General features: G+C 47.4%; 1 protein-coding gene across 3 annotated transcripts in view; it reads right to left on the reverse strand.

The window, feature by feature from the left end:
* Window positions 1–14,448, reverse strand: part of alpha-Man-IIa (alpha-mannosidase 2) — a 95,854-nt gene that overhangs the window by 59,857 nt on the left and 21,549 nt on the right. Inside the window, exon 1 of one of the 3 annotated variants that reach the window (XM_065428864.2) lies at window positions 9,266–9,406. The exons of 1 other annotated variant lie outside the window; for it this stretch is intronic. Coding sequence is in view for 1 of the 2 variants with exons in the window: in XM_065428862.2 (XP_065284934.1) it covers window positions 2,404–2,445 (42 nt within the window). In the remaining variant the exon portion in view is untranslated. Of the gene's footprint in view, window positions 1–2,403; window positions 2,529–9,265; window positions 9,407–14,448 lie in introns of those variants that run through there. One more of the 3 variants, XM_065428862.2, reaches the window with a different exon arrangement.

Raw genomic sequence — 14,448 nt, forward strand, 5'->3', positions numbered from 1 at the left:
AGAAAATATTAAGAAAGAAATAGTACAGTACAAAATTTATGGGTTTCATAGGTATGATGTCAGACCATAGGTTGAGTTACAAGTTGAGTTATTGAAGTGTACGGAACAATTAAAATTTATTAGAAATCATTGATTACCGCACACCAAAGCACAGAATCGTAGACTTTAGAGACCCGCCACGTGAGCACGACTTTGGCGAAATTCCTGGAAACCCGGAAGTGGAAATCGCGAGTAATGTCGTCACAAATGACGTCACACACAAGGAGGTGTCACGATATTTAAATGGCTAAATAACGGAAAACAGTAGCCTCCGTGTTTGGGTTCGTGCGTTGCGTTCGCCTAAAGTTAACTTAAAGAACACCAACGCCGAGATGCGAGTGCCACTATAAGAGACAGCCAAGTCAAAGATTAGGGTCGCCTGCCATTTTTGTCTCGCCATATATAGGCACTATAAATCTGGCGTATCGACTGCGACTATCGACAACGGTTTGTGGTCGAATCGAACAACGCTTACTCGTGTCGGAACGAAAGTTTTCGGCTGTTTTCTCACGTCTTGTTTGTTTTTTTCGATGGTGTACAGCAGCACTTGGCCTTCGCTACTGCGTCTGCATTGTAATATACTCTGTCTGTCCAGCGCGTGCTACGTGCTCAGTTTCTTGCTCTACTTTCAGGTAAATTGCATCTTTGCCTATAATTATTAACTTTCGTAATAACTGCCTTGACACAGTTTAGCATGGCCCTTTTGAGACTTCGTATGGTAATATATGACTAAAACGCTCTTTGCTTGGACGCCTGTACGAACGAATACTGCATCGTCCTTTCTTCTTTCGGAGCGCGAGTTTACTCACATGTGCCATTTCTATTGCTCACGTTTACTTTTGGGGCCTAATTTAAATTGACACTTTAATGTTCGAGCCTCGAGGCACATAGGGCAACGGAAAAGCTTCGCAAAAGCGCTCCTCCGCAGCATGTAATGCAAGCCGGCAGCCGTTTACACTGCCATGGCAGCAGCGACCCCCATTTCAGACAACCGACGACGGCAAACACGGAGTTGGCAAACGCGTCATGTTGCTGCATCTGGGCTCCTTGCCCACATTATCGCCTACACTGTCACAAATGGGCGCGCAAATCTAAGTATACACGGGCCTTCTTGTCACATTCCAGCGGTGATGGCCGGTATTCCAACCCGCGACCTCTAACTTAGCAGCAGAAAGCCATAGCCACTGAGACACTGCGGCAGGCGTCGTCGCGACAATGGTTGCTTCCCACGATAGATAGCCAAGCCAAGCACACAGCCAAGCGATCGGTGCACATGGAAGCAAAACGGACGAAGTCACGCAATGGACAACTGCCATGACATCTTTGATCGCTTAAGTAGCATGAGGCCAGAGTGTCCGCGAGACCTGAAAATGCTGAGGTGGGCACGCTCCGCATGACGTGGACATATTCGTAGTCGAGATCAGCAGAAGGGCAAACATTGCTGCACTTGAGCTCGACAAAGCTCGGCGCCTGACACTCAGACGAGTGAGGAAGCATGCGCGGGCCGTTGGCATTTGAAATGGCATATCTCACTTTTCTTTTTCTTCTTCGATCTCTAGCGGCCGGTGTCGGCGACGTTGCCGTGATAAATGAAAGCACCTTGCACCGCGCTCTGGCCGGTGCAAGGTGCACCGGTGCTCGTGTGCAAGGTGCCCATGGGCCTGCAACGGTGCAGTCTGCCAAAGTGTTTTATGCGGGTTAGTTCTGCACACCTTGTATACGAACATGCGCACGGCAGGTTTCTTTTTCAAGCGACAGCGAAAAAGAAAATAGCAAGTTGAATGCAACAAAGGGTGCGCATAGCCCAGCTGACAGCGCAGCGCTGCAGCTGTTCGTCTGTTGTCTTTGTGAACAGTTGGTTTTTTATCAGCGTTTTGCTACGTTGTCACGGTGAGGCATCGAGCAAATATATACTGCGCTATGCGCGGGGCCTGTATGGGCTGACATTTTTGCATGAGCAAGCAAAAGCGTCACGTCTGTTTGCACGCTTCCGTATGCCGCCGCAGCCTGCACTGAGAGCAACTGTGCTTACTGACAAAAATGCCGGCGTCCGATTAGTACCCGACATGACTGTTGCGCAGGCGATCACAGCTGCAGCTGTTTGCCGCGGTTTAATAGTCCGTCTGAGCGCGGCTTTGATCGCGAGCTTGCGGATGACTTATTGCGCAGAAATAAACGTTATGCTGCTTCCTCGCAGAACAATAACGCGCGTGGTTTACACTTTAGACGCTGTCTGGATGCGAACAGTTCCATAGCTATTGTTAAGATAAAAGCACAACACGTTAAACATATAGAATAACCAAAATCAAACTAACAAAGCTGCTTAATTTAGAAAATAGGTGAGAACACGGTTGAAACATTTACCTTATGGTGTCGTATACGTATGGAAGAAACACGGAACCTCATGATGAACACTGACCCGCGCACCCACACCACGACAATAGTGGCACCGAGGCACTTTTGTCGAATAGGCACCGAATAGGCACCGAGCTCTCTTCCAACTGAAAGTTTAAGTCCAGTAGTGCCGGATTATATACAAGGGTGACCAAAAAATTAAGGAAGAAATGCCAAAACGAAGAAAATGAAAAGAAACACTTCCGTCCGCTATGGAAAGTGTTGTATTTTCATCACGCATGTAGGGATCGAAGCCATGTCCGCATCTTTTGTTATCTCCCGATGTGTCGTATACCATCACTGCGCACTTTCCAAAAGTGATGCGCTTGCACATTGATATCAATGAGATAGAAAAGTGACTACCGCTGTAATGTCCCTCAGCGTTACAGAAAATAAAAAACCGAACACGAAAACTCAAAGATACGGATGAACGCGCGCGCGAGCTCGCACACACACATACGCACACACGCATGCACTCTGTTAAGAACGGCCTGCTGAGGTGCAAGTTTTGCCAGCCAGTTGCGACAGCGGCGTCAAACTTTTCCTGGAAGGCCGCCGCAACCTTATAGCCACGGCGTCACTAATTCGACTGTGTCCGGAAGACAATACGCGCGTCCTCGACTCTCCGTCACAGGAGCCGAGATGTGTTCGACGAAGCAGGCTTTGTGCCGGAACACGGCACCGCCTACCCGGTCTGCCGCGAGCGGGGGAATCCCCGAGGGAACGTAGTTCGAGGCCCCTGCCCACGCGCCGTTCAAGACGCAAGACAATGGGCAACCGGTCGTCGCGCTGCGGGCGTCAGCTCGGGGAATAAAAGGCACCTTTCCTGACGTAAAAATAAGCCCCGAGTTCTACGAAGTTCGTCCGATGTCTGTTGAGGACCGTGAACCTCTGTGGAAGTGTGTGTGTGTGTGTGTGTGTTTGTTTGTGTGTGTGTGTGTGCGTGCGTGCGTGTGTGTGTGTGCAATCCCTCGCGCAGAGAGGCGACTTGTTTACGATGACTGGTCGAACGTTTCCCTCATCTTGGGATCGAGGGAGGACTCAGTGTTTATAAACCGCTGTTGTGCGGCCGCTCAGTGTACTTTCTCTCGCAGTCATGCTAGACTGATGAACTGCAACCTCCTTATGTAGGAAGGAAGGAAATCAACTTTATTCAGGTCCTGCAGGCCACGAGAGCTTTGGGCTCTCATGGAGTGGGCGTCTCCCACGACGGAACCGGGAGGTTGAGTTTCCTGGCGGTGTCGTGGACCTGCTGGACGGCCCAGAGTTGGAGAGCGAGTTCTTCACTCCGGATTGCCTCTTCAAACTTGCGCTTGTCCTGGTCGTAGTTTACGTGAGCTTGCGAGCACGGCCAGAGTAAATGATGTACGTTAAGGGATGTATTGCAATTGGTGCAATGAGACTTGTCGTGGAGCTCAGGCATCTAATGGTGTAATCTGTTTTGAGTGGGGTATGTGTCTGTCTGTAGATACTGTAAATAAACCCATATTCCTCGTTCTAGATGAGAAGCATCGTCATCGTCATCATCATCATCATCATCATCAGCCTGGTTACGCCCAATGCAGGGCAAAGGCCTCTCCCATACTAAGGTCTAATACATGCCCGACTCCAATCTTGACAACTGGTTACGAACAGTGGGATTGAGCTCCCAATTCCTTACAACGCCCACATGCACGTACGGACATAAACACAGATGCACGCACACATACAGATGCACGCACACGCACAAACTCGCACATACACACATGCATACATACACGCACATAAACACAGACTCGTACACACACATACTGTGTGTGTACGAGTCTGTGTGTGTACACACGCACGCGTACGTACACACACAAGCACGCACATACACGCACACGCACCTACACGCATACACACACAGATGGACACGCACACACACAGACGCATATGCCTGCCCGTGCATCCGCATACACAAATACACGCGCGCGTAGACGCACGTATACACACACACGCACACACATGTGTGCGCTCAGCCGTTGCCCATAAAGACGTGACCCACAGAAATTTGCGCAATGTCATGTAGACAGCTGTCCAAATCTGAGAGCGAGATCGAGGTAACACGAAAGCTGAAGTACTTGCCTCTTGTTCAACATCAACAGAGCCCTCTCTGAATACCTGGAGGTGGTGTCTGTAAGCATTACCTAATTGCTCGGACACTAAGGATACTGGGCCAGAGCCTCTGGTGTAGTGCGGTTGGTGGTAATACGAAGAATCTGTCTATCGAATTCTACAGACTGAAATGGGCTGCCCGACCCGAACGGGCTGTTTGTATACCACGGCAAGCGAAATTATAACAATTGAAGCTGCCTTGGCGGAAACTTAAATCCTGCCCATTGCAACCAGTTCTAATAATATTGGACTGCGAGGCAGCGCGCCATGTACTCCAGCGAGGATTTCCGCAGGACACGAACGACGTGAACAGACCATGCTCTACCGTCTGTGGCTAGGCATTGCCTTTACAAACGCCTATGCTTTCCGCATAGGAATGGCCAACAGCCCCACGTGCGACACATGTAACATCGACGAGACGCTCGCACACATTATCTGTGTCTGCCCGCGACACAGCGCTGAGAGACAAGTGATGTGCAGTGTACTGGACCAGTTGGAAAATCGTCCACTTTCATAACTAAAAGCTTTAGGCCAATGCTCCGAAAGAACATCCGCGTTGAAGGCCTTACTCGCGCTGGTAAGGTTCTTGCGGTCCACGGGGCTTCACGACAGACTCTAAGAATGCCGTCCCTTACCGCTCTGTAGTGTACGCGCTTTGTTCGTGCTTGTCTCCCTTTCTATCTCACCCTTCTACTATGTTTCTCTTTTTAACCCTCTTAACCCTTCCTCCTGCGCAGGGTAGCCAACCGGAACTACCTCTGGTTAACCTCCCTGCCTTTCTCTGCATTATTTTCTCTCTCCGCAGGACATTTGCCTACAGCCATCTTTACGCAACATCAAGCATCTGCGAAGTTTTGGATTTCACCTGGACTTTCAGTGGCTTCCACTGCGCATCGACGCACCGGAAATGAAGATGCTGACGGTCTTGCACGTGGTAGACTAATGTACAGAGCAACGCTGAGAGCACCACAAAACATCGAGCGAGTACCACAGACGACCATTGTGAACCAATTTCACTCCTTAGGGCCCCCACCATATCAGTACCGCGTGACCAAGGGACTTAGCCTATCGGAAGCGACCTTATACTACACTGTGTTCGCACCCGCTCAGCGAGAACGCCGGCGTGGCGACAGAAGATAGCACTGCTGCACACACCAGCAGGTCCCTTCTGCCACGCCCACGGCGATAGAAAACGTTATTGCTGGAGTGCCCAGAATTGCTGGAGCGCGCAAGACTACTTGACGGACTGAAACATAAAGTGCCTCCGGGCGCTACCGTGGATGAATTGATCTTCCCGCAAAGACACTGGATCTTTACGGGAGAGGTGTTTCACCTCCTACTGCAGTACTTCTTTTTTTTAAATTGAGCTATTCAACGAGTGGTGAAGTTTACCAAGTAATGCCAGAACTTTCCCAAACACGTAATGCAGTGGATAGCTTGCGATTAGATACGGACTGAACTGTATGTTGCGATGAACTGCTTGTTCATATGCATGTTTATTCCCGCACGCGTTGTAAGGCTAAATCCGCCCGTAGCTTGCATGCCCCTCCTCTTCCTTCTCCTCGAGAGAGAGAAAGAGAGATAGAGATAGCCGTTTGCTGGTGCTTATATTCGCCTGAAGGTTGTTGTGCCGGGAAAAAAGAATAGAGAGGCCCCAGAGAAATGTGGGCTGTAGATCGAGATCACTAAGTTGAAGGTGCAGGACACGCCACTTTCATTGGAAAAAATCATGAAGGCCAGGGGAGGCTTGGACGAACATTTAATAACGAAAATATTAGCGAATTTAAGAACGCGTTCTCGTGCGGACTAGGTGTCGTCTCTGGAACATTTAAGAAGGCGCTCTTAAATTCGTTATTTTTTTTTGTCGTTATTAAGCGTTCGTGCGAGCCACCCCAGGTCGCTGACAATATAAAGCTGGCACGAAAAGGTAACAGTTGGCAAATTGAACAGCAGATATATACATACATATGTATACATCAATGTATGAGCCGCTGAACTACGAAGCTGGCAGCAACGTCATTGTAGAAGCGAAATCGCTCCACGTATGTCAGAAAACGTTCAATTTTCCTAACGAACTGGATCTCTGTCGACTTCAGCCAAGGAGCCGACGTAGAAGCAACAGCTTGGGCGGAATTTTTTTGGTGTGTGTCAGTCGGTACTGCAGCTGCTTGACATATTATCAGCATACATCAAAAGACGAACTGGAAAAATAACTGATCAGAACGCATGTTACCTGTGTAATTACACGGAAGTGCGACGTGTAATGGCTATGTAGCCGGTGTGAAAGCGCGGAGCAGCGCCAAGTGTACGTTTTCGACTCTGACTTAAGCCACTGTTAGAAATGCAGATCACCTGAAAACGGAATAAGGCATGGGAGCGTACTTTCGGAAGTGTTCGCTTTTCAATTTGTGCGCATTGTGCACAACGACGCGAGCCTTTGGAGCTCCGCTAGAGAGTTTTCGCCCTGACTCTTCGCCGTCGTGTAACGTCTAATATCTTAGTAGTCGCATGGGGCAGTGCTACTCCTTCCGCCATTTGCGGCAAAACCAGCCAGCGACGTGGCATATGTTGACGACGGAAAGGAAGGCACGCTCGGGCCCTTTATGAATGTAACCATTGAATTGGAGACAACTGCAGACGAAGAGTGTACTTTTAAACTGCTTAGCAATGCTAGATTTTCCTCCTCACCAGGCATCGATTGTAGCTTAATTGGTTCCTTAGGAGCACCGATGCGCATTCGCCTGTCTTTAGTTAGTTAGTTTATTTTTGTTTTGTTCTCTGGCCTTACTTTTTCGCCTAGTCGTTCGGTGCTGGCCAACGATCGGAAAGTAGTCAAGGTTATTCTAATCCACAAGTCTAGCGATGCTTATAATACTTTAATCTATTGGCCCATCTCCTTACCTTCTATTTAATGCAAGTTACTTGAACGCATGACTTATTGCAACCTTGTTAATTTTTCTTCTCGGGAGGGGCGGGGGATGAGATCAAACTTTTTCTTTATTAATCAGCTGCGCAGTTTTTGCAGGCATTATTCTTGCGAGACTCGGTTATCAGCATTTACTGAAAGATTGTTTTCAACATTACAGGGATCCTCAGTAAATGACTGCACCTTCCTTGATTGCGCTAAGGGATCAGACACCGTCTCACACCCGCTACTGTTATTCAAACTTGGCGCACTTAACATAGACTGTAACCTCCTTAAGTGGACTGAGTGCTTTCTTTGCAGGATAGGGACTCAGTACGTGTCAACAAATGGTCGCTGCTCCAATAGTGCCGTCTAACATATTGTGTGCACCTCGGCAGTCTGTGCTATAAAGCATCTGCTATTTCTCATTTAAATTAACGGCGCTCCTGACCCTGTGAACTCAAATATAAGGATCCTTGCTGACGACTGAAGTTATCTGTCGGGAAACTTCTAGCACATCAGACGTTCCCATGATTCAATCTGACATTAACAAGGTTTCGTCTTGGTGTAAACCTGGCCTATGATACTTCATGCTATAACAAATATAAAACATTGCTGGTCTATGTTTCAAATGATTTTATCTAAGGCTAGTCCCACCCGTAGCCTGCACCATCCTGATCCCAACAATAAAAAATTACCGGCACAGGACTCATTCATATAATTCGACTATTTACTTCTGTAGTTCACTGACAGTCGTAGTTATCTAGGCTACCAATAAGCTATCGTACGTGGCAAAAGCCAGTTCAGCATGTTATTAACAAATCTTGCAGTATACGGTCGGCTTTGTTCGAAGGAGCTTCTGCGTTGACACGTTTACGCTTGAGACAGCTGCAGTCGCGGGGAAGCGGACAAATTGCCACATATTAAAAAAAAAGAAAGTCAGAAAGAAAGAAAAGAGAGAGAAAGATGAGGAGGTAGAAAAGAAGAAAAGGGAAAAAAATCGTGAGCTTTGTTCCTTCCTCGTCGAAAAAAAGAACTGGATAACCCCAGTTTGCTTTATACGCCTACATCGTCCATTCTTCAACATCATCCATAAAATTTGCAGTGACACCTTTTCGATTTTTTTAATTAGCTTGAAGCTTGCTAATTAACCAAAATGAATAAGTATTCGTGCGCATTGCAAACATACTTATGATTAGCATGATCTATCTATCTATCTATCTATCTATCTATCTATCTATCTATCTATCTATCTATCTATCTATCTATCTATCTATCTATCTATCTATCTATCTATCTATCTATCTATCTATCTATCTATCTATCTATCTATCTATCTATCTATCTATCTATCTATCTATCTATCTATCTATCTATCTATCTATCTATCTATCTATCTATCTATCTATCTATCTATCTATCTATCTATCTATCTATCTATCTATCTATCTATCTATCTATCTATCTATCTATCTATCTATCTATCTATCTATCTATCTATCTATCTATCTATCTATCTATCTATCTATCTATCTATCTATCTATCTATCTATCTATCTATCTATCTATCTATCTATCTATCTATCTATCTATCTATCTATCTATCTATCTATCTATCTATCTATCTATCTATCTATCTATCTATCTATCTATCTATCTATCTATCTATCTATGTGTGTGTGTGCGTGCATGTGCGAGATCTTCCGCGCATCGCACTGACACATCGTTAACTCAAGGCGAGCGCTTTACACGCAAGAACGGACTGCTCTACGAACAAAACATCTTGCATACCTTACTTTACGGAGAGATGCTGGTTGTCCGAGACTTCGCGGTATCCTTCTGCCGTTTGAAGAGATAGGCGGAGATACAATATAGTAAAGAAAAACAAACAAATAAACAAACGAGAATGGCGGCGGAGGAAGAATCCTGTCCGCCGAGCATCCACCAGGCGCGTGCACGTAGCAAAATAAGAGGCTGCAGGCATAGCACACGTCTTAGAGCGGATAAACGAACATTAATGACGTCGCAGCAGCCGCAGCGGCAACAGGTGCTTTCAATCGTGGCAGAAATATTTCGCGGACGCCGAGTCGAGCAGCACGATCCACACGTGTGTCGCAGCCGTGATAAAGCACGGAGGAGCAGCGACGGGCGCGTGGCCGCCAGTAGAGCGGTAACAGCTTAAAGCGAGTGCTGCTGCCGCTGGCTTATACGCAACTGAATAAGGATCGAGCCCCGCTCCCTTTCGGTCGCCGGCTCCTGCTGTTATTGTGTAACTCACGCCTTGTGTCGTTCGCCCTCGCGACTTCAGGCTCCTTCCAGGAAGCAGAAAATGTTTACATTTCCAGGAACCTGAAGCTTCCCAGCTTCCCAGATATATATATATATATATATATATATATATATATATATATATATATATATATATATATATATATATATATATATATATATATATATATATATAGTCATATCATAAGAAGCTAAGAAACACTGACACCAAGGACAACATAGGGGAAATTACTTGTGCTTAATAAATGAAATAAAGAAATTATAGATATAATGGAAATTAAAGTAGATGAAAAAACAACTTGCCGCAGGAGGGAACCGAATCCACAACCTTCGCATTTCGCGTGCGATGCTCTACCAATTGAGCTACCGCGGCGCTGTTTTCCCATCCACTTTCTTGGGTATTTGTGTGTAGAACCTTGGGAGTGTTAGCCAGCGCCACCACTCATAGACCTTGGCGGCGGACGTGGCACGTCCTTTTTGCCACAGGCGCCACGAGAACGTGATCTTTTTGGGTAACGGCAACTGGTCAATAAACCCACATATGCTACCTGAAGGCATCAATGTAGCCTGATTCGAGACGCTCGTTATGTAATGAACGAGAAGAAAGTGGGTTAACCGAGGGGCTGAGAATAAAAGGCAAGGAGGTTAACGAGGTTGCACGTTGTTTGCCACCCTACACTGGGGAAGGAGAAAGCGGGCAGGGATAGAAACAGAAGGAAAAAGAGGAAGGGGAGGAGGAAAGGGATCCGAGGCGATGCGCGCTCACGTGCAACAGCGTTTGCCGTGCACTCAGAGTGGGTCGCACAGACCAGCCGACTTTGAAAAGTACAACAGTACCGTGGCGACTTTGTGTGGAGATGGCACTCGAGTCTACAGTCCCAATGTCTTCTAAAGGATGCACAGGGTGTGCATATACCAAAGGACCTACGCACGAGCAGGGTCTATGCGTAGGCCTAAATACGTGCGAGAAAGCAATGACTTAATAGGATTTGGACGGGCTGCCGAGATGAGCCCGCTAACTTCATTAGCAGCGTGATAGAAAGACGGGGACGCAGATAGCAGACAGGAACACAGCTTTGTTTCCTTATCTGTGACTCGCGCTGTTAAATTTTTTACCGTGAATTGAGAACTAGCCCGAACCCACACTCTACTTTATCTAATTGTAAACTGACTTAAAAGAGAAGCTAAATTAAGCTATGGGGTTCTACGTGTCAAAACCACGATCTGATTGTGAGGCACGCCGTAGTGGAGGACTCCGAAAGTTTGGACCACCTGGGGTACTTTAAGGTGCACCTAAATCGGTGTTTCAGCATTTCGCCCCAATTGAAATGCAGCTGTCGTGGCCGGGATTCGATCCCGCGACCTCGTGCTTAGCAGTCCAACAGCATAGGCACTAAGCAACCGCGGCGGGTAGAGGAGAAGCTGGAAGTGTTAACCTGGTTAATCCCTTAGCATGGTACTCAGTACTTTGTCCATATGTATACAGAAACAATCACTCGTTCTCGCAAGAAACTGATTTTCTAAAGGTTACCATGAAATAAATGTATATAAATGAAAGAAAAAGAGCCGCAAATTGCGGGGCGACGAGATGCTACAGCTATGTTATAATATAGCTGCAGCGTCTCATCGCACCCTTTTTTTCTTATCCTTCTATTTTATTGCCTTGATAAACCTGTGATGATGCCATGACAAGGTTAGGTTTAACATTTGTGAGCCTTATGACACAACTGCACCTATGACGTTGTCGCGTGATCATTTAGTCAGCGGGTGCCTAGCTCACTCGTTTAGATCGGTCTTTACCGACGTCGTGACGACATTCAGCCACATGCAATGAACGTCACGTGCTTTTTTCATCGTCATCATTGTCGTTGACGAGAGCCTTGATTGATATCGTCCCCGAACTTAACTGCGCCATTTCCACGAAGATCAGCAGGCAGATTAATAGAAGTTGTCGCACATCACTATCAAATTTCTCTTCCACGAAACCACCTCCCATCCACTTGGACATCGAATGCCAATTTGTCAACGTAACTATGATTGTTTATTCGGTCGACGTTCTGACACTGCGAGCTGTCGACTATTTCATCCTCGTCCTGCCAAGTGCCTTAGTCCTGGTTTTCGTTTGCTAGTGCAACTGCCTATAAGAAAAGCGGTGGTGTCGGGTTTAAGTCCCCGCACAAGAACACATTTACGTTCAACTGCGAAGCATATGTTGCGAGAAATACGCATGGGTTTTTTGCACAGCTTCGTGCTAAGTTCTTGCCGCACGTCTTTCTCAGCCCTTACGAAAACCACGCGCGCCATCTTACAGGTATTCCCGCTGACAGGTCACCCTTGTTTTCTCGCATTTCTCTGTTGTCTCTGTTGCTGCAACCTGGGGTTCAGAGCACAGGCCATCACAAAACGCAAGACATGTTTCGGCCCAGCTGTTCAGTGAGCGAACGGGGGCTCCAGACCGGAAACCGGTGCATTGTGAGTCACAATGCGATTGAACGGTGTTTTTACAAATAGTTCCGCGCCCGCATGTTAAAGGCGGGCGCGAAACTATCGCACCATTTTCCTTTGGGTAGTGGCTATGGTGCTGGGCTGCTAAGCACGAGATCGCGGGATCGAATCCCGGCCACGGCGGACGCATTTCGATGGGGACGAAATGCCAAAACACCCGTGTACTTTGATTTAGGTACACGGTAAAGAATCCCAGTGGGCCCAAATTTCCAGAGTCTCTCACTCCGGCGTGCCTCATAATCAGATCATGGGTTTGGATGGTAAAACCACATAATTTAATCCACCCCCCTCCCCCTTTGAGATGCGTTAAATTAGAACGTTCCCGGCGTATCGCTGAAAAGCCCTGCCGCAAAGCGCAGAACAACAATTCTTGCAACCACGAATAGCACATGTGCTGAAACTATACAAAACGCAAAACCACTTTCACAGTGCAACTGTAGCGGCAGGTTGGTACACAACTTCCTGCGTGTCACGCGAGGATATGCCCTCCGAACTCACAACAGTTATTTTTCTTAGGCGAGGGCACAAAACGAAGGCCGGATGGCAAACACAACATCTCTTTCACGAAGCAACTGCGTAAACACGAAAACACGACAAGGTTATGTGGTTTAGCCTGGCACTCTGCGCCAGGATCCCCGGGCTCATCGGCCCAACGACGAATACGCAACAACGCCATTGACGCTGCCATTATGTCGTACAGCTATATAGCGACGAAAAGCTGTGTGTTATCTTGACGAGATTATCTCTGGCGACGCCGTGGTAGCCGACAACGGGGTGTCTGTGGCATCACGTGAATGCTCACTGTACCCTGTTTCACAATATATGCCACTAGAATGTAAGCTGGGAGGTCTTCAGCGGTACAGACTGTTGTCGCGACTGTTCTCGAGACTGTGCTCATGACTGAGCAGAAGACAGTATGTCACGTAACTATAATCGCAGCGAGGTACACGGGCATTTACATGGTCGAGCTCTTGATTGGCTGACGCTAGCTGTAGCTTTCATTCTAGTACTACATTATTTTCGTATATTGACGCCCCCGTCGCGCCAAAGTTAAAAGAGAGTTTTTGGTCATCGAAGGATAGGGCCGTAACTTGGGGCTGAAAGTTGCATTCGATAGTCAATGCGGTGGGATAAAGGATGTTGATGCTTGGTGGCATGAGCAAAAAGCTTCATGCCGATGTCATATTGCAAAGACATTAAGGAAATTATGCTAAACATGAGTGCGGGCTGTACTTGGCCATCCAAAAAGAGTAGAGTTGAATCGCGAAATGAAGTATCTGTCCGTGCCTATGCTGTTAAGCCTATCTTCCTTTTGTGCGTCAACTCTACTTTCCAGGAAATGTTTGGATGAAAGATCACAGGGCACCGGCACAGTAATTAAAAATTAAATTATGGGGTATTTCGTGCCAAAACCACTTTCTGATTATGAGGCACGCCGTAGTGGAGGACTCCGGAAATTTCGACCACCTGGGGTTCTTTACCGTGCACCTAAAGCTAAGTACACGGGTGTTTTCGCATTTCGCCCCCATCGAAATGCGGCCGCCGCGGCCGGGATTCGATCCCGCGACCTCGTGCTCAGCAGCCTAACACCATAGCCACTGAGCAACCGCGGCGGGTCACCGGCACAGTATCTACGGAAGCATGCATGCCGGTAGCATCGCGCACAAGCTATATAGAGATAGATCGTGCTGAGAGGGAATTGCAAAGCGTGCTGACCGCGCTGTCACAGTGAAGCGCGTGGCCGACACCTGAACATCGGTCAGCTGTATGCGGAAGGGAGGAGGAGACGATGGGAACGTGGCAGAGAGAGGGACAGGAAGAAAAAAAAAAGAGAAACAGGCGTGGAGTCGACAGCTCTGTTCGCATCAGCTTTTCGTCAAACGCTAAACGCATTCAATAAGAACGCGGGACGTGACAAATCCTGCTGCGCTCGCAAGAGAAAGGAAGTTGGCGTCATGCCAGAATCAGCCTATAGGTAGGATGCTGCTGGGAGACTCTGACACGAACACCCTCTCGGCTGATTAATAGTAACTATAATTCATCTTAGAATATCCTCCTTGCATTGCTGCGAACTCTGGGGAGGTTGTCATACAATCTGAAAAGCCAATATATATGTACCCACAAAGTGATCAGCGCCTGTGCCTCCGGCTCCGAGGAGCACGAAGTAGAGAACGCGGTTT

This window comes from Dermacentor albipictus, chromosome 4, assembly GCF_038994185.2.
Source record: "Dermacentor albipictus isolate Rhodes 1998 colony chromosome 4, USDA_Dalb.pri_finalv2, whole genome shotgun sequence".
In the NCBI taxonomy this organism is placed as follows: domain Eukaryota; kingdom Metazoa; phylum Arthropoda; class Arachnida; order Ixodida; family Ixodidae; genus Dermacentor; species Dermacentor albipictus.